Consider the following 24,423-nt stretch of genomic DNA (forward strand, 5'->3'; position numbering starts at 1 on the left):
TTGGATTCCTAAAGCTTTTAGGCTACTAACCCATCATTCAAGGGTGGTTTTCACTATAAGTAATGGGTTTTATTTGGGCGGAGACAAAAATGTACACTTTTTGACTATGTTCCATCTGGATTTACTCTGACACTGAAACATCTTTATTGATTCTGACACTTCTACATCCAACTCACAGATGTGACCTTGCTTTGATAAAAGAAATTATTCATATAACCCTTTTAGAAGTTAAGTTATAGTCCTTTGTTTTGGGCATGTCATTTTCGAGCCTGAAACCTGAAAAACAGGCTTGGGGCTTAAGAGGTTAAGGATATTAACACCATCTGTTATAATTAGGGCTGTCAAGTTAACGCGTTAATAATGCGTTAACGCAAAAAAAAAAATTAACCCCACTAATTATTTTAACGCGATTAACGCATGTGTATTTTTTTTCCTCGGCCGCCCCGTAGTTTCAGAGCGCATCGAGTTTAAAATACCATCTACAAGCTGATGCTGACAGCCCCGCTCCTGCCGCCCGCTTGTGGCAGACCACACTTCCACGCTCACCGGCAGGCACCGACTGGCTGTTGGGAGGACCGGGAGGGTGTGTGTATGTGTGGCCCGAGCGAGCGAGAGAGAGACCTTACGTGCATTGTTGTTGTTAGCATCAGGTGCTAGCTAGCTGCGCTAACGGATATGGAACTGTTTAAATGAAAACAGAGGAGCGACATTTCGCCACAACTGCGCCGAGCACTTGACTTTATGCAGGAAGCCAGACAGTGGGACATTGTACGAAAAGTCAGCACACTCAGAACGGATAGTGCGCAACATGATTGCAGCGTCCAGGCACCTCCCGTTCGAGCATATGCCTTGAGTTGCACATAGCTCCAACGATCTCTCACACACACACACACACACACACACACACACACACACACACACACACACGCACACACACGCACCCTGGCGACCAGACATCTCCTTCATATTGCGCCTTCTCCTCGTTTTCCCAGCATTCACTGGATTATCCGTAAATCATACAAACAAAACCAAAATGTTGATTTATCTGTTTTCCCGTTTTGGTTTAAAAACTGAATAACATCGGTTTTTTGGTTTTCCGTTTTTCCGAAAAACCAAAAAACGACACCGGTTCTTTTTTAAACGTTGTTAATATGTTTTGGATGCATATTGTTCTAGTATTTGTTCAGGCTGTTACATACAATTAGCCTCTGTTGCTACCTGCGGGTGGTGAGTAAATATTAAAATCAGTTAAAATTGACAACCGGTCCGCGATTTTTTTTTAATGTATCTGCCGGTCCTTGGCACAATAAAGGTTGGGAACCCCTGCTCTAAGGTACTCGAAAGGAGGGTCAGGCCGATTGTCGAACCTCAGATTGAGGAGGAACAATGCAGATTCCGTCCTGGTCGTGGAACGATGGATCAGCTTTTTACTCTCGCAAGGATCCTGGAGGGGGCCTGGGAGTACGCTTATCCGGTCTACATGTGTTTTGTAGATTTGGGGAAGGCGTATGACCGAGTTCCCAGGGAGTTACTGTGGGAGGTGCTGCGGGAGTATGGGGTGAGGGGGTCTCTACTCAGGGCCATCCAATCTCTGTACTCCCAAAGCGAGAGCTGTATCCGGGTCCTCGGCAGTAAGTCGGACCCATTTCCGGTGAGGGTTGGCCTCCGTCAGGGCTGCGCTTTGTCACCAATCCTGTTTGTAATATGCATGGATCGGATTTCAAGGCGTAGTCGTGGGGGAGGGGGTCTGCAGTTCGGTGGACTAAGGATTGCACCACTGCTTTTTGCAGATGATTTGGTTCTAATGGCTTCATCGGTCTGCGACCTTCAGCACTGGGAAGAGACCAAGGGGTAGACCTAGGACCAGGCAGAGGGATTATCTCTCTTCGCTGGCCTGGGAGCGCCTTGGGATCCCCCAGTCAGAGCTGGTTGATGTGGCCAGGGAAAGGAAAGTTTGGGGCTCTCTGCTGGAACTGCTACCCCCGCGACCCGGCCACGGATAAGCGGGAGAAGATGGATGGATGGATGGACATTGTCTCTACAACTAAACAGAGGTTTGAGAAATAAATGACCCAATATAAAATCAATTACTCAATATAATTGACTCTTCCGTCCCTTTTCTTACATATCGTCACCTTCTTAAACTAATGGCCTGAGTCATATTTGAAAGTTTTTCAAAAAACAGAAAAAACTTAACCAAATATAGAATATATGATATATATTAATTATTTCACTCAAAACAGTTATGACAATATATGACTATTGACATACACATAACACTGTCTGTCAATTGTGTAAAATAAGAGATTTAGATGACTTATGCCAATTTACGAACATGTTGTTGTGACTTAGGCAATTTGAAACCTGACTTAGGCCTTATTACTTCTGGAGTAAGTGACTTAGGCAAAACAGCAGAGATGGGGACTCGAGTTTGTGACTCGGACTCGAGTCGCTCTTAAGTCGCACACACAGAGACTTCAGACTTGACTTGGACTCCTGCTCAAAAGACTTCGGACTCGACTTGGACTCGTGTTTTGGGACTCGTGAACAATCATTGTGTTTTCTATTTTTGGCGTATTAAAGGTGGGGTAGGTAAGTTTGAGAAACCGGCTCGAGATCGCTAGAATTTGAAAATACACAACCGAAGAAAATCTGCCACTTCCTCACAGAGCCCCTCCTCCAACACACACGAACGCGCACATGACCAACGAGATAAGTTTGTGCCCAGATGGAAGGCTGACAGGCAGGTAGGCCATCCAGTTATTTTAGCCGGGCCGGCTATCGGGATGTTAAGAGCATTCCATGGAATATAACAAAAAGTGTATCTCGAGCCGGTTTCTCAAACTTACCTACCCCACCTTTAACATTAACATTAACATCATGGTAACACCATGGCGACCGGCGGCACACCTGCAGCTGTACCGCTTGTAATTAGGTTCAACTATAAAAACTTCGAACAAAATGCCGGCGGCACCAACAAAAGGAGCGCACACTGCAAAGTCTGCAATATTAAAATCAAGGATGCTGGTACAACAACGTCAAATTTCATCAGGCAATTGAAAACTCACCCGGAGAGGTCAGTCACATTAACACATATGGACGGTTAGCAAACATGTTTAGCTCAGCATCAGCTATGTAATGTTAACTTAGCTTGCTACTAGCTTTGTAACTGAATATTTGAAAAGATGAGTGAATGTTTGCTTGTCACACTTGTTTGCGTTGAGTGGCGTTGACATCCAACTCTTGACATGACATAAAAAAGGTCGGTAACGTTAATCATTACGTTCCGCTGCCACCATCTACTGGCTAACGTTAAACGTAGAAAAATACATAGTTACATACATAAATACATCTGTCGGTTTATAGGCAGGTTACAGGTTTATTGTTGACCACGTAACGTTAATGTTACAGGTTTATCAGGTTACCATTACACTGGGTTTGAGTGAGAGGATATAGGAATATGTTTATTTATAGTAGACTTAAAATATGTAATTAGAGACCCAGTGTAATTAAACAATACGGTTGCAGAGGTCAAATTTTAACATTTTTGTCCACTGGCCAAATAGCTAGCCTAGTGAATGTTGAAATTTTACCAGCCACTCAATAGATTGCCATTGTTATTTTTGGCTGGTGCGTGCAACACACAGTACCAGCCACTTGCATGATTTACCAGCATTTGGCTGGTAAATGGTGTTAATGGTAGATATCTCTTTTGGAACAGGTCATGTTTTAATATCACCAGTTCAGTATATTTCAGATACAGTAAATGCTTTGAATTTCTTAGATATAGCTGTGCAGTATTCTTAACAGACTGGATAGCAGCAGACAATAGAAGGCTTATTACAACCAGAAGAGACATGAGACTTTTATTTTTTAGAGACTTGAGACTTGACTTGGACTCGTGACCAAAGACTTGAGACTTGATCAAGTCTCACCCCACAAATACTTGAGACTTGACTTGGACTCGTGACCAAAGACTTGAGACTTGACTTGGACTTGCAAAACAAGACTTGTGAACATCTCTGCAAAACAGTGCACTTCTCTTTCCCGCATTACTGTGACAGACCATGGGGCTGCGTCAGCCACTAACAGTTTAAAATGCTAGAAGAGCATACAGAGACTCAGGAATGGCAGTTTGGCCCTTTAATTCAATATAGCAAACTCAAAAGGTACAACTTAAATCACTCTTAGCTAAATAAAACAAAAGGCAAGTAAATCAAACCCTGAGGAGGCATGTGCCTCTCCTCACTACTCCCTCCAGCTCTTCTTTGCTGTGTTTTTAATTGTAGCTAACCCTTTTCCATTTAAATCAGTTTCTCCCCTGAACCTTTCTCAGTCATCTTGGTGTGTGTGTGTGTGTGTGTGTGTGTGGGGGGGGGGGCTGTGTGTGTGTGTCTAATTATGTGGCAAATGGTCAAAAAGCTGATGACACTCGAACGGCATGACATGTTTCATGGACGGAAGGTTCTGAAACCTCCTCGACTTGATTGGCAGAGCGTCAACTTCAGCAGTTGCAGCTGCCTGTTGAGATTCCCGATGTAGTTGGGAGATGGTTGTGCCTGGGTGAAGGAACTTCTTGAAGGAAATCTGTCACAGCAGTTTCCAGCTTTGCATTTTTGCCACTCTTAGGGCCAGATGTAGTTGACGGGTCTGCCACTTGTTCGTCATGGTCGATGGTGTCTTTGTTCAGCTAGTGTAATGGTTCTTTCAGGGATACCAAGTGTAGAAGAAAAAAAGCTTTACATTCTTTAAGATTTGTTCCATCCTGAAGTTGTTTCAGTTGGTAGGAAAATGATGAACTGCGCCTGGATCCCTCACCAACTTTCTTTTGCTTCATGGCAACCTTTGTGACCAAAGTGGTGACGTATAACCGATGTTCTTCCCAGTTGTCCATTGACCAAACTTTCTGAAATATCCACTGCCTCTGCTCTTCTGTAATGGATTGACAGTCTCGAGTTGTGACTCGCTGACAGAACTTCGAATTGCAGGGAAGGCCCATAGCCTTTGCAGCTATTTCTTTGCCACCTTTGGCCTTGTATGCCATTCTTTTGAGATGTTTCTTCTTGGATTCATTTTGCTTCCATGTTTCTGGGCTGGTATTTATGTTGTTTCCTTTTGACCGTATTGTTTTCATACACATCCTCTAGATGAGGACCATAATGTTCTGAAGTTGCTGCCAGACTGTCTTCATTTTCAGGGACAGAGGACTCATCAGAGGATGGATTGTAGTTTGGGTCAATGATAACATCATCATCATCATCATCATCATCATCATCATCATCATCTATGTCTTCTTCATGGTGTGGACGGGTCTGCTAAGGCATCTTCAGCAACACTCTCTTCTTCAATGAAAGTGTTTAGGCTATTGTCTGCTCCATCTGACTCAGGGTGTTTCTCAATGTCGAGTAAGGCTGCTCCAGAGCCACTATTTCAAGGATACTACTTAATCGAGTCCCGCCGAAGGACTGTTCCAATGTCCAGGATCCTTGGAATTCTACCGAGGCCGGCGTAATTAGTTGCTGGAAATTTCGAGGCTAGACATGTGTATCCTCCGCGGTCTTAAAATCCCCACAATGCTTTGCGCACGGACCAATTCCCCAAATCTTTGTCGGAAAATTTAAGGCGGGGCCACTCATATGACGCACACCTGCACACTTGCTCGCCTGTTCCATTCTTCGCTCTCCGAAAGCCAGGAATGATTCTTGCCTAGCCTCTGATGGACCTGACTCGGCGGACAGGGGAAGCGTCCTCGACATTGAGAAACACCCACAGTGTCTTGGCCTGGTACATGCTGCTCCACCTCTTTAACGACAGTCTCATTTTCATTGGATGATTCCTGATCGGTGTCTGAAAAGTCAAGTGCATCTCCTACCAAAAAGGAGTAGGCGTACGGTCACAACTGTGTGATCATTGTGAAAAACATTTTTGTAATTGCACTGTGGTCCTATGCATTAATACATTAAAGCTATTTAATGAATATTATTTGGCCAAATTCAGTTAAAAAACATTTAATCTTTCCTAATAAGATGGAAATGTAATGTGGAAAAAGGACAATATTAAGAATTAATACAGACAAACGCAAAATGTACTTTTCCTTATTTATAATTATGCTGTAATTGTAACCGTTAGTTTTGAAAGATTCGTTTTTAGATGAGTCTTTATTGTCCCAGAGGGAAATGTGTGCAAGCTTCATGGAGCTACAGTAGCTACATTAGCTTCAGTAACTATAGTACCTACAGTAGCTACATTAGCTACAGTAATTGTGAAATTAAAAGACTAAATAACTACACAACATTTATAGCCTAGCCTATAGTATAGTAAACATCACTTACCAACAGGGGACAAGCCCTGAACCATGAAAATAACTTAATTTATCTGTTAGTTTTTCTTTCTTCTTGAAGCTGTGGTGGTTGCATTCTCCAGCCACCTTCCTTGTGTGTGTGTTTTCCCTTTCCCTGTCTGTGTGGGCGTGGTGCCTGTCACTCCTGGCTCCCGGCTCAAATCTCCACCAGCTGCAAACAATTGAGCACTCTCCTCTGCGACACACCTGATTCCCATCAGCCATTACGGATGGTATATCAGCGGAGGCTCCACAACCTGTCAGCGCCAGATCGTTGTTAAACCCCAGTGGTAAAACTCTTAGCCTTCTCAGCCTTCTTAAAGTATAGTGACTATTTTCGCTACACCTGAATATATTCTTACCTGTTCTTCTTGTGCTCCAGGATTACGCTTCAGTGGATTACGTTCCAGTGGATTAAAACTCCGGAGGATACTCTTCAGTGGATTACGCTCCAGTGGATACTCTCCAGCCGGATTATCTCCTCCAAATAAAACCTTTGTAACACACTGCCGTGTCCTGCGTTTGGGTTCTCTCAGATAACCATAACAGAACGATCTGGCCAGTATGGACCCAGCGGACACCGGCTACCAGGCCAAAACTACAGACGAACTCTGCCAAGCCCTGGTCAGTCAAGGCGCTCTCGTGGGGCATCATGATACAGTTCTCCGTGAGGCATTGGAGACTCTCCGGAACCTCTCCGTTAATGTGCAAAGGATCGGCACGCAGGTAGAACTGCTCACTTCGCAGGCTTTTCCTCCACAGCACGCTGCACAGCCGACAGCCCCTCCCCCCCCTCCTGCCGCACTCCTCCATCAGCTACGAGAGGCTGTCATTCCCACACCTGAACGATACGCTGGAGATTTGGGTAATTGTAGAGCCTTTTTGTTCCAGTGTACGTTAGTTTTTGAGCAGCATCCTAGTACTTATCACACAGATGGGGCTAGGGTAGCATACGTAATGAGCCTGTGAGGGGGAGGGCTTTAGATTGGGATACAGCTGTTAGGGAGAGCCAGCCACACATTTGCTGGTCATATGATACTTTCATTTCCGAAATGAAAAAAGTTTTTGATCACCCGGTACGGGGGAGGGATGCTGCTAGGCGCCTTCTTTCTCTCCGGCAGGGCTTCCGTAGTGTAGCCGAATTTTCAGTGGAGTTTAGAACAGTGGCTTCCGACTCACGCTGGAATAACGAGTCACTACAGGATGCTTTTCTTCAGGGGCTGAACGAAGCAATTAAAGACGAGCTAGCGGCTAGGGATGATCCAGGTAGCTTGGATAATTTAATTGCCACAGCCATTAAGATTGATAATCGCCTCAGAGAGAGACGTAGGGATAGGACTAGCCGTCACTCCAATCCCAGCGACTTCTCACTTGATCCCCAAATTGGAACTGCCACTACCCCTATTCCCCGATCTTTCCCGGCTCCTTACTCAGCCTCATCCCATGGAGAGGAGCCCATGCAAGTGGGAAGGGCCCGCCTCTCACCATCTGAGCGTGCTAGAAGGATCCATGCTGGGGAATGTGTTTATTGCAGCCAAACCAGTCATCCCGTTTCCTCCTGTCCTAGTCTGCCAAAAGGTCAGGCTCGTCAGTAGCTGTGGGGATTCTGGCGAGCCCTTCCTCCTCTCTCAACCCCCGACCCAGAACACAGCTAGAAGCCATGCTTTGCTGCAACCAACAGTCCCTACCCCTGCTCGCCTTAGTGGACTCGGGGGCGGATGAGAATTTTTTGGACATTGACATTGCAGCTCAGGCAGGAATTTCCTGCGAAGTGTTAGATTCACCTCTTAGTGCTAATGCTCTAAATGGAAAATTCCTGGCCCAAGTCACTCACCGCACCAAGCCAGTAAACCTCATTCTGTCTGGAAACCATCGTGAGTTTATTCAGTTTCACCTAATTTCCTCACCTCAGGCCCCCATAGTGTTGGGCCATCCCTGGTTAAGAACTTACAACCCCCAGATTGATTGGGTAACTGGCAAAATCATTAGTTGGAGTTCTTTTTGCTTATCCTCATGCCTGCAGTCTGCCCTACCGCCAGCAGAGGCCGCCTCTCCACCACTCAAGATCGAGCCGCCTGACCTGTCATCTGTTCCCACTGAATATCATAACCTAGGAGAGGTGTTCAGTAAACAGCGAGCTCTTTCTCTTCCTCCTCATCGACCCTACGACTGTCCCATTGACCTCCTTCCCGGGGCCCCTCTGCCTTCCTCACGTCTGTTCAACCTATCTCGCCCTGAGAGATAATCCATGGAAAATTACATCGATGACTCCCTGGCTGCTGGTGTCATTCGGCCATCCTCCTCCCCGGTCGGTGCTGGGTTTTTCTTCGTCTCCAAGAAGGACCGCTCACTGCGGCCCTGCATTGATTACAGGGGTCTCAATGCCATTACTGTAAAAAACAAATACCCACTACCCCTCATTAACTCCGCCTTTGAACCCCTCCAGGAAGCCACCATTTTTTCCAAACTGGACCTCCGCAATGCCTACCACCTCGTCAGAATCCGAGAAGGGGACGAGTGGAAGACGGCCTTTAACACACCACTCGGTCACTTCGAGTATCTGGTGATGCCTTTTGGACTGACGAATGCCCCTGCAGTCTTTCAGTCAATGGTGAACGATGTGCTCCGTGACCTCCTCAACCGGTCAGTCTTTGTCTACCTGGATGACATCCTCATATTCTCTCGTAACAAGGAGGAGCACATTATCCTTGTCAGGCAGGTGCTGCAGAGACTCCTGGAGAACAGACTCTTTGTAAAGGCGGAGAAATGCGAATTCCATGTCAACACAGTCTCATTCCTGGGCTACATCGTTGAGGAAGGAAAGCTTAGGTCCGACCCTGAAAAGATCCAAGCGGTGGTGGGGTGGCCCAAACCAACCTCAGTCAAACTGCTTCAACAGTTTCTTGGTTTCGCCAATTTCTATCGGCACTTCATCAGGGACTACAGCAGAGTGGCGGGTCCTTTAACCAGACTCACTTCCCCCACAACTGGCTTTTCCTGGACCCCAGAGTGCGATGCAGCCTTTTCAGAGCTACAGAGACTCTTCACTACTGCCCCTGTGGTCATCCACCCTGATTCCTCTCTCCAGTTCGTTGTGGAGGTCGATGCCTCCAACACCGGGGTAGGAGCAGTTCTTTCCCAGCGCTCGGAACGAGAACAAAAATTGCATCCTTGTGCATTTTTCTCTCGCCGCCTCACCCCAGCTGAGAATAACTATGACGTGGGTAACAGAGAGCTGCTGGCTGTCAAACTTGCCCTAGAGGAGTGGAGGCACTGGCTGGAGGGAGCTGAACTCCCTTTTATTGTATGGACGGACCACAAGAACCTGGCGTACATCCAATCTGCCAAGCGCCTTAACTCCCGTCAGGCTCGATGGGCCCTGTATTTCGGCCGATTCTCATTCACCCTCACCTACCGTCCAGGGTCACGGAACCTCAAGCCTGACGCCCTCTCTCGCCAGTTCGCTTCCGATGGACCAGCTGCCAGTCCAGACACTATCCTGCCTGCCTCCTGCGTGGTGGGGGCTGTTACCTTGGAGATTGAGTCATTGGTCAGGGAGGCCCAGCGAGCACAGCCTAGCCCAGGTAACTGCCCAGCTAATTGTCTTTTTGTGCCTGCCCCTGTTCGCTCCAAGGTCCTGCAGTGGGCACACACCTCTCGTTTCTCATGTCATCCTGGTGTCCATCGCACACTGTTCATTCTCAAACAACGCTTCTGGTGGCCTTCCATGGCTCAAGACACCAGGGCCTTTGTTGCTGCCTGTACAGTGTGTGCCCGCGCCAAGTCCTCCCACCAGCCTCCCGCTGGCCTGCTTCGCCCACTGCCAGTACCTAGTCACCCTTGGTCGCATGTGGCATTGGATTTTGTTACTGGACTTCCACTTTCACAAGGAAATACCATCATCACCTAACCTGGACAGATTCTCAAAGATGGTACACTTTGTGGCTCTTTCCAAACTTCCCACTGCCCGAGAGACTGCAGATCTTCTGGTCAACCATGTAGTTCGACTTCATGGGATTCCCACCGACATCGTCACTGACCGGGGCCCCCAGTTCATTTCCCACGTTTGGAAGGCCTTCTGTCAGGCTCTGGGAGCATCGGTGAGCCTGTCATCTGGCTATCATCCTCAGACGAACGGGCAAACAGAACGGGCCAACCAGGATCTGGGGTCGGCCCTTCGTTGTGTGGCTTTCAAGAACCCTTCGTCATGGGTCCCACATCTGCCATGGATCGAGTATGCCCACAACTCCCTGCCAAGTGCAGCCACAGGTATTTCACCTTTTCATTGTGCCATGGGTTTCCAACCACCTCTGTTTCCAGCCCAGGAAGAGGAAGTTGCTGTTCCCTCCGTTCAGGCCCACCTTCGTCGCTGTCGTAAGGTGTGGAGGGACACCCGAGCAGCCCTGCTCCGCTCCGCTGCCCGCAACCGCCTCATCGCAGACCGCCACAGGACCCAGGCCCCCAACTACCTACCAGGTCAGAGTGTTTGACTTTCGTCCAAAGATCTCCCACTCAAGACAGAGTCAAAGAAACTTACCCCACGGTATGTCGGCCCCTTCATCATCGACTCCATTATTAATCCATCTGCAGTCAAACTCAAACTTCCCTCACACATGAAGGTTCATCCAACATTTCATGTATCTCTGTTGAAACCTGTTGCCAGCAGTCCTTTGTCTCCTCCAGTGAGTGTTCCCCCACCCGTCAGGCGATTGTTGGACGTTCGTCGCCGTGGAAGGGGATTCCAATATCTGGTGGATTGGGAGGGCTATGGTTTAGAGGAGAGGTGTTGGGTTCCCCGGCGAGACATCGTGGGCGCATCTCTGATACGGGACTTACACCGGGATAACCCTGGAAGACCTGGTAGACCTGGTAGACCGCCTGGAGGCGTCCCTTAAGGGGGGGGTGGGGTACTGTGGTGGTTGCATTCTCCAGCCACCTTCCTTGTGTGTGTGTTTTCCCTTTCCCTGTCTGTGTGGGCGTGGTGCCTGTCACTCCTGGCTCCCGGCTCAAATCTCCACCAGCTGCAAACAATTGAGCACTCTCCTCTGCGACACACCTGATTCCCATCAGCCATTACGGATGGTATATCAGCGGAGGCTCCACAACCTGTCAGCGCCAGATCGTTGTTAAAGCCCAGTGGTAAAACTCTTAGCCTTCTCAGCCTTCTTAAAGTATAGTGACTATTTTCGCTACACCTGAATATATTCTTACCTGTTCTTCTTGTGCTCCAGGATTACGCTTCAGTGGATTATGTTCCAGTGGATTAAAACTCCAGAGGATACTCTTCAGTGGATTACGCTCCAGTGGATACTCTCCAGCCGGATTATCTCCTCCAAATAAAACCTTTGTAACACACTGCCGTGTCCTGCGTTTGGGTTCTCTCAGATAACCATAACAGAAGCAGCCATTTTGTAAAGCTTGTCAAATTGCCTAAGTCACAAGACAATGTGACTTTAGCAATTATCTTTTAAAAATATATTGCCTAAGTCACACTCTTGACATAGGACATTATACTATCAGGGTAGGAACAGCACTTTCTTTTCAATAAGGATGTAGGCAATTTTACCAGAGGTGGCCAGCATCAAGAAGAGAAAAAATATTTTCTCCAAAATATGACTTAGGCCATTAGTTTAAGAAGGTGACGATATGTTACATTATGAAATAATAACTTAGGAGTCTATTTAAGCATGGTATAGTTTATAATCTATTAATCGAGAAGACTCAGTATCACCTGTGTGCAGCTTACAAAAAAACAAACAAATTGTGAGACACATATATTATGCAGGAAATGTGTACATTTGTTGAAAAACAAAGCATATCTGATTTGGGAGGAAAAGCTTCATCCCCTTAACATCTGAGTCACTACTGATGGCATAGCATGAATGATAGTGGGTGCCTGAGGGTGTCATTACTGAGAAATGTCAAACAAAATCAAAACCTTACATTTGAAAACAGGTTTGCATTCCTCTAGTTAAGGCGACGTTATCATTGGAAATAATAAAAGCTAATTGTTTTGATGTAGAATCTATCAATTTAATCGTTAGAGCAGAACAGAATGGTTGTATTGTAGCCTGAGATTCGTGCAGCCTTTAGTTTTACTAGGTGGAAACATTGTCTACATAATGTGAATACATGCAGAACTAGACAGTAAGAGACCCCTGACATAAGGCCTATATGAAACAATAGTAGGGGCTTTTAACAGCTCGCCAACTTGCAGGCATCCTCTGCATAGCAGTATGAATAGCCTCAAAAAACAACCCACTCTGTGGTAACGAGAGTCATTTATCTGAACCAAATGCCCTAAGTGAAGCCGTTAGTCTCATCTGACTGACCCAAGGGTTGGTGCTGGTGTGACAGGGAGGCTTCCAAGTGTTCAAAGCAGATGTCAAGCTTTCAGTTCATGGCTCGTGGGGGGAGCAGACCCACGTGAGACAGTATCAACGGCTGTAATGTTCAGTTTGAGGAGTGTCATTCTCTCTGGGAGCAGGAAATGGTGTCCATTCTCGGATCAGACCATTAATGTCATGTAGAGCAGCCATAGCATCTCTGTGACTGCACTCAGCCGGACTGTAGCAGGGCAGAACTGGGTGACTCTTAGTGAAGCCGTCCAAGGCCATAGACAAAATGGAACCACGTACTAACAAAAGGGACACAGGGTCATTCAATTCAATTCAATTCAAAACCTTTATTTATCCAGGTAAAATCCCATTGAGATCAATGATCTCTTTTTCAAGGGAGACCTGCAGCAGTAGGTTCCACAAGAAGACATAAAAACATAAACAACAGAACAACAAAAGGACATCATACAGCAAAATGTACAGGGATTACAATTTACATATTTAACCACATGTACAGGTAGGTACCAACAGCATCTGATTTTGTAGCATCCAACCGAGCTTTAAAAACATGTAGTGGTACTAGCTTGGTAATTTTCCATTCTTTTTGCAGACTGTTCCATGTTAGTGGAGCTGCACATCTAAAAGCTTTCTTCCCTAAGACAGTCCTAGCACTTGGCACATTTAATAAAACTACAGCATGCGATCTCAGGCAATAAGTACTTTCAATTCGCAGAGAGATCAGGGAGCAGATATAAGATGGTAGTTTATCCAACATGGCTTTGTAAATGAAAAAGTACCAGTGACTGAGCCTCCGTACAGTAAGTGATGGCATAACCACCTTGGTATACAGGGTACAGTGATGCGTAAGTGCTTTACAATTTGTCAAAAATCTCAGTGCACTGGGATACGCAGCATCTAACTTGCTCAGGTAATTGGCAGGTGCATTCATATATAACAAATCACCATAATCCAGCACAGGTAAAAAGGTCACAGTGACTAGCCTTTTCCTGGCCTCAAGCGAGAAACAGGACTTATTTCTGTAAAAGAAACCTAGCCTAACCCTCAGCTTTTTAAGCAGGTTATTGACATGAAGTTTAAAAGTGAGACAGTCATCAAGCCAGATACCCAAGTATTTGTAACAGGTAACCACTTCAAGTTGTATTCCTTGCGTAGTTACAATATCCAAAGCAGTCTCCGGTGTATTTTTAGCTTTAGCTTTAGAAAAGAGCATTACCTTGGTTTTATCCACATTTAAAAGAAGCTTAAGCTCAGACAGCTGAGCCTGAATAATGTTAAAAACAGTCTGTAATTTAACAACAGCCTCGTTAATCGAGGGACCTGCACAGTACATAACGATATCGTCCGCATAAAAATGTAAGGTTGCTCCTTCGACATTTTCACCTAAACTATTGATGTAGATGGAGAATAATAGCGGACCTAAAACTGAACCTTGTGGTACACCATTAGTGATGTTTAACCACTCAGAAGACATCCCATCAAACTGAACACATTGGGACCTTTCAGAGAGGTAGTTCACAAACCACCCACTGCATGGCTGGACATGCCTATACTGACCAGCCTTTGCTTCAAAATGCGATGATCGACAGTATCAAAAGCTTTGGATAGGTCAACAAATAGAGCTGCACAACTCTGCTTATTATCTAAAATACTCGTAATGTCATTTACCACTTTCATTGTGGCAGTGATGGTGCTATGTTGCTTTCTGAAGCCTGACTGATGTTTAGACAGGATGTCATTGTTACATAAAAACACCTGTCATCAATGTCTCTCTTTACCTTTGGCCTAATTGTAAAACAAATTAGTGGAACAAATGTGGAACACTAATCCATCATCATGTGAAATTAGAGTTAATTTAAATAATTACTTATGGGTTGAAGTCAAATTAACATTAGAACTAAAGTCAGTCAAAATCGGACGTGCACACATCAGAATTTAATCAATACACCATTTTCCCAGCTCTGTAATGAAAAGGATAACAAGATTAGGTACATTACGGGAGCGTTAAAACACCCTAACATGCACACGTATCTTATTCTAGTAGAGATTAGAGGACAGGTCTAATGTTGTGAACAAAAGTCAAAGTTTTATTTATTTTATCTTATGTACCACATTCAATTTAATAATGAATCTTGAATTACTAATAACTCTAAAGAAGGCAACAATTTACAATGTGGATAAGGTGAATACTCATCCAAAGTGTGTGTGTGTGTGTGTGCGAGCGTGCGTGCGTGCGTGCATGCATGCGAGTATTTAAATTGGGCTCGAGTAGAACCCCTACATGGATTTTGGCTTGCTACACAAAGCGATACTGATCTCTGTCTGTTATGATTTGAAAGTGTCATGATTTAAAGTGTAGGCCTGTGAAGGAGAGGCCCCGGGAAAACAACATCTAACTGTAATTACTTATTATAAAGAGATTGCAACATTATACTTGTTAAAGAATTGCTCAATTCATTTAACACATTTATTATGCACACAATAAAAACTTCAACAAATATATTGATCCTGGCTTAACCAGCAACATTTACTCTTTTGTTCATAAGCTCGGTTTCAGAAAACTTGTCAGTAGTAACTATTATAATTGTAGTAATGTCTATAGACCAATTGGTTGATACTAGAAATAATTTGAAACAGTTTAATAAAGAATGTTAAACTATATTTAAAAACTGTAATTTAACTTCAACTTATATCAATTATCTGATTCCAGTGGCCAGTTGGAATAGACAATCAACAAAGTTTCCATTTTGCAGCAACAGCGCAAAAGGTTTCAACCATAATTAGTATTATGTCTGAGTCTAGTTCTGTCTTATCTGCTTTGTTTCAGAATGTGTTCAATACATTACGTTTTTATTCATTATTACCATACAATACATAGATTAAGAATAAATGAAACAAATAATACAACATTGACCTAATTGAGCAGACAGATATATATATTTTTTCAACCCTGATCTCCTCAGATAGGTCTTACAAGCAGCAGTGATGCCTCTGAGGGTCTTGGGGCGCAGGACGGGGCATAGGGTTTATACAAGGTCACAAAGATATCTTAACATACCAGCAATACAATTTAAAATGTATTCTTAAAGCAATATCATCTTATTTTCTTCTTACACCTACAGCGCACACCCTGAACAGTGTGTTTCTTGTTTACATTTTCCTCTGCACACTCAGATGCAGGACATAAAAACACTCTTTTGCTATTTATTTTCATTTTGCAGCACATTTATACTACCAACATTTTGCTTTACATCTTTTCATTATTATTATTAATAAACTAAAGTTTAGTTTATTTTACCCTGGCTATGGACTGATTCATTATTAGTTGTTACAAAACATACACAAGACGGCGGGTAGACAAACCAATATAGACCCCCGATACAAACAATCAGACAAACAAACATGAACTCGTATTAAACACCAGCGCAACAGCAAAGTTCATCCAGCTCAATTTAGTCCGAATTAAGAGGTTTCAGAGGGGGTAGGGAATTATCTGTTTAGATGGGCACCTTGACTCACGCTTCCACCCTTGTATACAAGTCCTGAGATCGGTGCCTGATGACCGTCCAAGAGCGATAACTAGCTTATCCTCTTGCGACAACCACTACTCTATTCTAGTGGCGCTATGCCCCCCGATCAGGAGCGCATAGACTTTTTTTCTCTACCTTTCTCTCCAACAACAGCACAGTTAATTGTAGTCCTACACGGACCAGCCTATACACTCGCTATCGAGTTCATCACAACGATGAAACACAGTTCAATCAGGAGAGACGTGATGTATGAAATACATGTTTATTACCGGGACGCATGGTATAAGAAAATGATGATTGACAGATTACAACAATGAATTAACTGATGTTTGGAGATTAGGCCCCGGTTTGTAGGATGATCATTCGGGAGGGGAAAACCGCTCAGATGAACCCCCCCGGGGTCTAGACACTGGTGGTGGTGATAAGTGGTTCGGTCTGGTCTGAAGGAAGAAGGATTAGCTTGGCCCTGAATTAGGAGAAAGGAGGCGAAGGGGTGGAGGAGGGTTGTGCGTTGACACCTGAAATGACAACTGACAGAGAGGGAAGAGCAGATTTAAAAGGGGTTAGCAGGTGCGATGATTGGCTAGCTGGGGAGTAACGCCCCTGATTACTTAATGGAAGAGGAGATTGAAGTGACGTGTAACAGCAGGGGGTATTGGTCTTCCTCATTGAACTTGTGCTAAGCTTCATTTTTGTTCTACATTCGCCTGCCACTGCCCAGCCATGATCAATTAGCCTATAATTTTATGTATGCACCCCGGACCGGCACCAGTTCCTCCAGCAATGTAGGGAACTGTGGCGCATCAGGTCACCTCACGCTGCCCCGTCTTACCAGCACGTAGACGAAGACGGTCACAAACAACGAGAGTGCTTTTAGACAGTCTCGTTTTTTAATAGAGATGGCGGTGGTGTGAGTTAAAGCTATAGACAAAAGCTGTGACTTTCTCCCTCTCAGTGCACTTCCCCAGCCACAGATACGGGGAGGTATTTACACACACACCCCGAGCTTGCTGCTGGAGCCGTGTTTAGAGAGGCGATGGGGATAATATCTCCAGCTGCTTATTCTCAACTGCTAGTGTTGGCCGCTGAAACCCCCAGAATTCGGCGATTTGTCCAATACAAATCTTTACATTGCTTTCATACAGAAGCTCCACTTTACTGATGTCTTTCTTTAAGGTTTTCCGAACATGAGCTGTGCATGCTTGTATGGCACATACGTCCCGAGCAGCATACACAGAGAAAATCAGCCAGGACAAAAGTCCCCAGACACTGATTCCCTGGGTTTACTACCCAAATTATCATCAACCAAAAAACGAAACACAACCGCTCAGTTTCACAGGTAATTTTAGGATACCGTCAATCACAGATTCTGGTAAGGCAATGTCCAAATGTGGATTTGAAATTACACTTACCAGTTCTGAAGATTTGTTGGTATCCTGCCGACAACGCCAATTTGTAAGGGAAACTTATGTAGCAATGGAGAGTCAGGACTCAGAGAGACACGAAGAGAGCTGGAGCTTTGATGTCAAACACTGATGGTTTATTTAGGAGCTTCGGCCGGAGAATTCACATCACAAGTCAAAGAGTCAGAGGTTCTGACTTCACGGTAGAGTTGCCACGTCAAATCTGAAGAACTCTACCCCAGACCCATGTGTTTAGCTAGTTCAGAGAGAATAATCAACATTTTGCATTACAAGATAGAATCATAACACCTCTATCAGATGACGCCGACAGGCAGGAACAGGGAGACAAAACACTGAGAGCACAGCAGCCAAGGTTACAGGTGCGTGTGCTCAGTCAGGACAGTTTGAACTGATAAACTTGGTCAAAGTTATGGACCTTGGAAAATATTTCTCCAACAGTCACCAAGATGGCCGTCACTACTGTCTTGCTAAACAAGGGATTGACTACCCTCACTATCACCACAATGAAACACGTCCAGAAGAATGTCATGCAAAGCTGCCTGCCTGCCTTCCTTTGATTCTCTCTGAACTGCCTGGTCTTTTTAATGTTTAATGTCAACCATTTGTTCAGATAGCAAGTACAAAAGATCGCCGATGCTAATGTAGCGTTAGCATTTATCCCCCGGGCTTAAATGGTGTATCATAGAATGATCACACCGGTGTGACAGTACTCTTCAAAGGTTCACGAAATATGAATACTACTCTTACTGTTTAACATTTTGGGTTACTTAATGTTACTTCATGTTAAGGCTAATAAAAATGACAAGGCTAAGCCGGCTGTAATGCTAACTAACGTGCTTGCTACTAGCTAGGTAGCTACCTTAATCCAGCCACTCCTGGTCCTTTCATCAGATGGGAAGCGAAAGAACGAGCAAGACCCATTGCTGGTATGATAACAACCTGGTACTAAGCACACAGGCATCTTGTTAAAGTTATCTTATCTTAGCTATCTCTATTTTAGTGGAGGAAAACAATTGTGACTTCAGTTAACTTATGAGTGATATCCATGGGCGTCGCAGCCATTATATGAGGGTGGGACAAGTCCCCCCCACTTTTTCAAATGATTAGTTTAGACCCCCCCACTTTTACCATGTGGAAAGTCCGTGAATCGGTCTATCCACTCGCCGCACTTCTTAGAGCGCTGTGCCAGTGCTTCACTATCAAATCCATTCCACTTGCTTATTGAGAGAATGCCCAAATCAATGAAACTCCGTACCATGTTTTCACTGCTACTTTGTACCAAGGCAGATTCTCACATAGCGCGCGCATGTTCAAGGAGTGTTGTCATAGTTGGACAGCTCAGACCTGTTGTATGAAGCGATGCCGGTAGCGGAGGTAAGGCAGTAAAGGCACACACACCAAATGTTCAGGACATTGTTAATACAGCGAAAATCAAAGCTGACGATCTCTTGGTTTGATATGTTTTCTCCCCCAGACAACATGAACATAAGAACATTTTCTTCAAAGAAGAGGAAAGTAAGTCTTCAGCTGGTAGCAGTTAATCTCTGACCCAAACCATGTTCTGAACAGTGAATATGAACTGCTACCATCTAATCGGAGATACAGGGTCCCACGATTCAATAAAGTCAGACTGAAGCACTCCTTTGTGCATCAGTCAATCCTCACAGTAAATACAGAGCTAAATCCCAGATCAAATGCACTGATTGTGCTGTTATGTTAAATGTTTGTTGTTTGTGTTTCATGTATTGTGTCTGGATACTTGTCTGTTGATGTTGGACATGGAGCTGCTGTGACACAAGTCAAATTTCAGACTTGATCTGACAAATAAAGTAATATCGTATCGTATCGTAACTTAACAGTGATGGCGGCGGCGGCGGCAAAAGCGTCTCACATACAAATACTGAATAGTTTAGATGAGAAAAGGCATCGAAATGCCAGGTTACTAGTATTTATCATGTAAACAGGGAACATTAATAACCCGATCTCTCTGTGCTCATGTAAACACCATATCCCCAATATGATCATAACCGGGATAATACTCATAAACGGCTTACTGATGTCCATGCAGTCAGTGTGTTTTACTGGAGCCTCAGTTCGATAAGAGATTATTTTCTGAGTTCTTTAACTTAGGTACTCTCTCTCAAAATGGTAATGTGCATTGTGTTTTAATTATACTTCTTATCATTCAGAAGCTTGTTGTGTGTGTTTAAGTTTTACTGAGTGCTTATAGGCAATTTCCATCCCAGTATTCAGTTAACTATTTATTTTATGTGCACATTACATAGACTAGCTAATATTCTACCTACTGCTTGGGACTTTGAGTCTTCAAAATGTCCAATGTCACAGACTGGGACTTACTTTAGAGTCAGTTGTATTTACATTCAGTATGACTTGTTATGATTCAATCTGAAAGAGTATACTGCTCAATAAATAATGATCAATCAATCAATCAATGTTTATTTATATAGCCCAATATCACAAATGTTACATTTGTCTCAGTGGTCTTCACAGTTTGTACAGAATATCAGTATGACAATACGACACCCTCTGTCCTTAGACCCTCACATCGTACAAGGAAAAACTTCCGGAGAAAAGCCACAGTTTAAAGGGAAAAATGGGAGAAACCTCAGGGAGAGCAACAGAGGAGGGATCCCTCTCCCAGGACGGACAGACGTGCAATAGATGCCGTGTGTAAATTAAAAGATAATACATTTGCAACATAGGTTGCTGAATCTAATCAGCCCTAACTATAAGCTTTATCAAAAAGGAAGGTCTTAAGCGCACTCTTAAAAACGGATAGGGTGTCTGCCGCCCGAACACAAACTGGAAGCTGATTCCACAAATGTGGAGCTTGATAAGAAAAGGCTCTGGCTCCCATTGTACTTTTAGAGACTCTAGGAACAACCAACAACCCTGCATTCTTGGAACGCAATGCCCTAGTAGGACAGTAGGGTATAATGAGTTCTTTAAGGTAAGATGGCGCCTGCCCATTAAGGGCTTTGTAGGCGAGAAGAAGAATTTTAAATGATATCCTGTGTTCTATAGGGAGCCAGTGTAAGGCAGCCAGAACAGGAGTAATGTGGTCCCTTTTCCTAACTCTGGTTAGTACACGAGCTGCAGCATTTTGAATCAGCTGAAGCGACTTGACTGACTTCTTGGTACACCCTGATAATAAGGAATTACAATAATCCAGCCTTGAAGTAACAAATGCATGGACTAGTTTCTCTGCATCGTTTTGAGGCAAGATATGCCTGATTTTTGCAATGTTACGTAGATGGAAGTAGGCGGTCCTTGTAATTGATTTTATGTGGGCGTTAAAGGATGAATCCTGATCAAATATAACACTAAGATTCCTTACAGTCTCACTGGAGGCTAAATTAATGCCATCCATAGTTAGTATATCTTTAGATAATTTGTTTCGTAGATTCTTCGGGCCAAGTACAATAACTTCAGTTTTGGTCGTGTTTAACATAAAAAAATGTAAGGTCATCCATGTTTTTAAGTCCTTAAGGCAGTCTTGAATTTTATTTAGATGATTAATTTCATCAGGCTTGATTGATAAATATAGTTGAGTATCATCCGCATAACAATGAAAGTTTACAGAATGATTCCTTATAATATTGCCTAACGGAAGCATATATAATGTGAACAAAATAGGTCCGAGTACTGAGCCCTGTGGCACTCCATGGCTAACTTTGGTTTGCGTGGAAGATTCATCATTGACACGTACAAACTGAGAGCGTTCAGATAGATAGGACCTAAACCAGCCTAAAGCAGTTCCCTGTATGCCAACTAAGTGCTCTAGTCTTTGCAATAGGATATCATGGTCGATAGTATCAAATGCAGCACTGAGATCGAGCAAAACAAGAATAGAGACAAGTCCCTTGTCTGAGGCTATTAGAATGTCATTTGTGAATTTAACCAGAGCTGTCTCTGTGCTATGATGTGTTCTAAAGCCAGACTGAAAATCTTCAAATAAATCATTGTTTTTTAAGTAATCACACAGCTGTTTTGCGACCACTTTCTCAATAATTTTTGAGAGGAACGGAAGATTAGAAATAGGTCTATAGTTGGCTAAAACCTCTGGATCGAGGTTGTGCTTTTTAAGAAGCGGTTTTATCACTGCTACTTTGAATGATTGTGGAACATAGCCTGATAACAAAGACATATTCATAATATTTAATAAAGAAGTGCTAATTAATGGAAAAACTTCCTTCAACAGCTTAGTTGGAATTGGGTCTAAGATACACGTTGATGATTTAGAAGAGAGAATCATTGCATTTAATTGTTCAAGGTTAATGGCTGAAAAGCATTCTAGTTTACTATTATTGAAGTAACCTGTGTTCCTAGTGTCCAGACGTGAGTTTGCTTAAATATATGTGTGTACTTAATTACTTTGTATTAAATAATAGCAGTCTGTATAACAAGAAGCTGGAAATATGAGAAGTCAAACCTTTCTATTAGGAGATGTGAGAGATGGGGTGTCCTTGTTTGGACACGGCTCAGGCCTCTGGAATGCTGCATGGTGGAATGTGTGTGTTCATTGTAGTGGCTATATATATGCTGGATATCCTTATTTGCACACAGCTCAAGCCTCTGGAATGCTGCATATGTGTGTGTTCATTGCAGTGGATATATATATATGCTGTATAATTACTGCTTAACTATACCTGTGTTTGTGTTTTATTGATTTCTCTCTGTTTTATTCTTTCATGTTGTGAGTACTAAATTGCCACAACATTGTGAAGTAGTTGGCTTAAATGTGCTTAATTACTCTGTATGAAGTAGGAGCAGTTTGCATGGCAGGAAACATTCTTATTTAGACACACACACGCACACGCACACACACGCACACGCACACGCACACACACACACACACACACACACACACACACACACACACACACACACACACACACACACACACACACACACACACACACACACACACACACACACACACACACACACACACAGTAAGGAGAGGGAGCGAATCAGACAGAGTCAACAACTGCTGACTCATTGCCTAGGGTCCCGCCCAGAAGTGAAACTGGCCAATGGAGAACTACCAGCTCACAGTCTAGGGCTCGCCCAGAAGTGAAATCGCCAATAACAAATAGCTGAGGAGGAGCAACCGTCACAACCCCTCCCACAGAATTTGTATTTAAGCTGTCCCAATGTTCATAATCGGGGCTCTTTTCCTGACTGGCTGTCGTGGTAGGAATTGAGCCCGGAGCGCTCTGTATTGTACTATTGCAGAGTGCTCTGTATGTGTATTGTTGTTCTTTTACCATTAAAACAGATTATTGTTTAACCCTTTATCTGGTGCTCTGAATTCCTTCTTTTATAAATCTGACCAGCTCATCAAAGAACACACGGAGCCGAGGTGGGTTTCAGACCACTCCTTGATCCAACACTATCTAGTGTAATATTAGAACTTACGTTTCCGGGAGCTGTTGATAACACTATACTGGTCAAAGGCAAGAGGTCATTGATTTTGTTTCTAAGAGTAACAATTTTATCATTAAAAAAGCACATAAAATCATTGCTACTGAGTGCTATGGGAATAGAAGGCTCAATCGAGCTGTGGCTCTATGTCAGCCTGGCTACAGTGCTGAAAAGAAATCTTGCATTATTCTTATTCTCATCTATTAATGAAGAGTAGTAGGCTGCTCTCGCTTTACGCAGTGCTTTCTTATATTCATTGAGAGTAATATGCCAAATTAAACGAGATTCTTCAAGTTTAGTGGAACGCCATATCCTTTCAAGTTGTCTCGACTTTTGCTTTATTTTGCGGGTTTCGGCATTATGCCATGGAGCTAGTCTATGTTGTTTTATTTTCTTCTTTTTCAAAGGAGCAACAGAGTCTAATTTTATTCGCAGCGCATCTATAGCACTATCAACAACATGATCAATTTGGGGTGGTGTACATTTTGTATAAGTTTCCTCCCTTACATGCTATCGAGTTAAGTATTGGTGGAATCTCTTCCTTAAATTTGGCTATAGCACTAACAGAGAGGTTTCTGCTGCAGGAGCTTTTGACTAATGCTTTGTAGTCTATTAACAGTACTTCAAAAGTTACTAAGAAATGGTCGGATAAAGCAGGATTATGCGGTTCGACTAATAGTTGCTCAATTTCAATACCATAAGTCAGAACAAGGTCGAGAGTGTGATTATAGCAGTGGGTTGGTTTATTTACACTCTGACAGAAACCAACAGAATCTAACATAGAGTTAAATGCAACAGTAAGGCTATTTTTATCATCGTCAACATGAATATTAAAGTCACCTACGATAATTACTTCATCTGTTTTAAGTACCAAAGTTGATAAAAACTCAGAGAATTCTGATAAGAATTCTGAATAAGGACCTGGTGCACGGTACACTGTAACATATAAGATTGGCTGCAAAGTTTTCCAGGTCGGATGCGTAAGACTAAAAACGAGGCTTTCAAAGGAGGTATAATTTAATTTTGGTTTAGTATTGATAAGTAAACTTGAGTCAAAGATTGCTACAACTCCACCTCCTCGGGCCTGTGCCCCGGGCAATATGAGTATTGATATGGCTGGGTGGAGTGGCCTCATTTATGCTGACATATTCTTCATGTCTCAACCAAGTTTCAGTGAGACAGCATATATCAATATTATAATCTGATATTAAATCATTTACCAATATTGCTTTAGATGCTAGAGATCTTATGTTTAAGAGACCACATTTAATCTTCCTGTTTTGTTGCACTGTAGTAGTTGTTACATTTACTTTTATTAGGTTATT

General features: G+C 43.5%; 2 protein-coding genes and 1 long non-coding RNA gene across 4 annotated transcripts in view; 1 reads left to right on the forward strand and 2 right to left on the reverse strand.

Annotated features, from left to right (window-relative positions):
* Window positions 1-24,423, reverse strand: part of si:cabz01090165.1 (uncharacterized protein LOC100333421 homolog) — a 493,854-nt gene that overhangs the window by 207,330 nt on the left and 262,101 nt on the right. The gene's annotated exons all lie outside the window — the stretch shown is intronic.
* LOC117560676 lies at window positions 6,494-6,847 on the forward strand. The gene is made up of 2 exons (XR_004571212.1): window positions 6,494-6,630; window positions 6,723-6,847. It is a non-coding gene; the product is annotated as an uncharacterized LOC117560676 (long non-coding RNA).
* Window positions 20,394-24,423, reverse strand: part of LOC117560691 — a 12,120-nt gene continuing 8,090 nt past the window's right edge. The window contains exon 2 of the mRNA XM_034237636.1: window positions 20,394-21,290. Coding sequence (XP_034093527.1) covers window positions 20,394-21,290 — 897 coding nt within the window. The remainder of the gene's footprint in view (window positions 21,291-24,423) is intronic.

This window comes from Gymnodraco acuticeps, unplaced genomic scaffold (genome assembly GCF_902827175.1).
Source record: "Gymnodraco acuticeps unplaced genomic scaffold, fGymAcu1.1, whole genome shotgun sequence".
NCBI lineage: Eukaryota > Metazoa > Chordata > Actinopteri > Perciformes > Bathydraconidae > Gymnodraco > Gymnodraco acuticeps.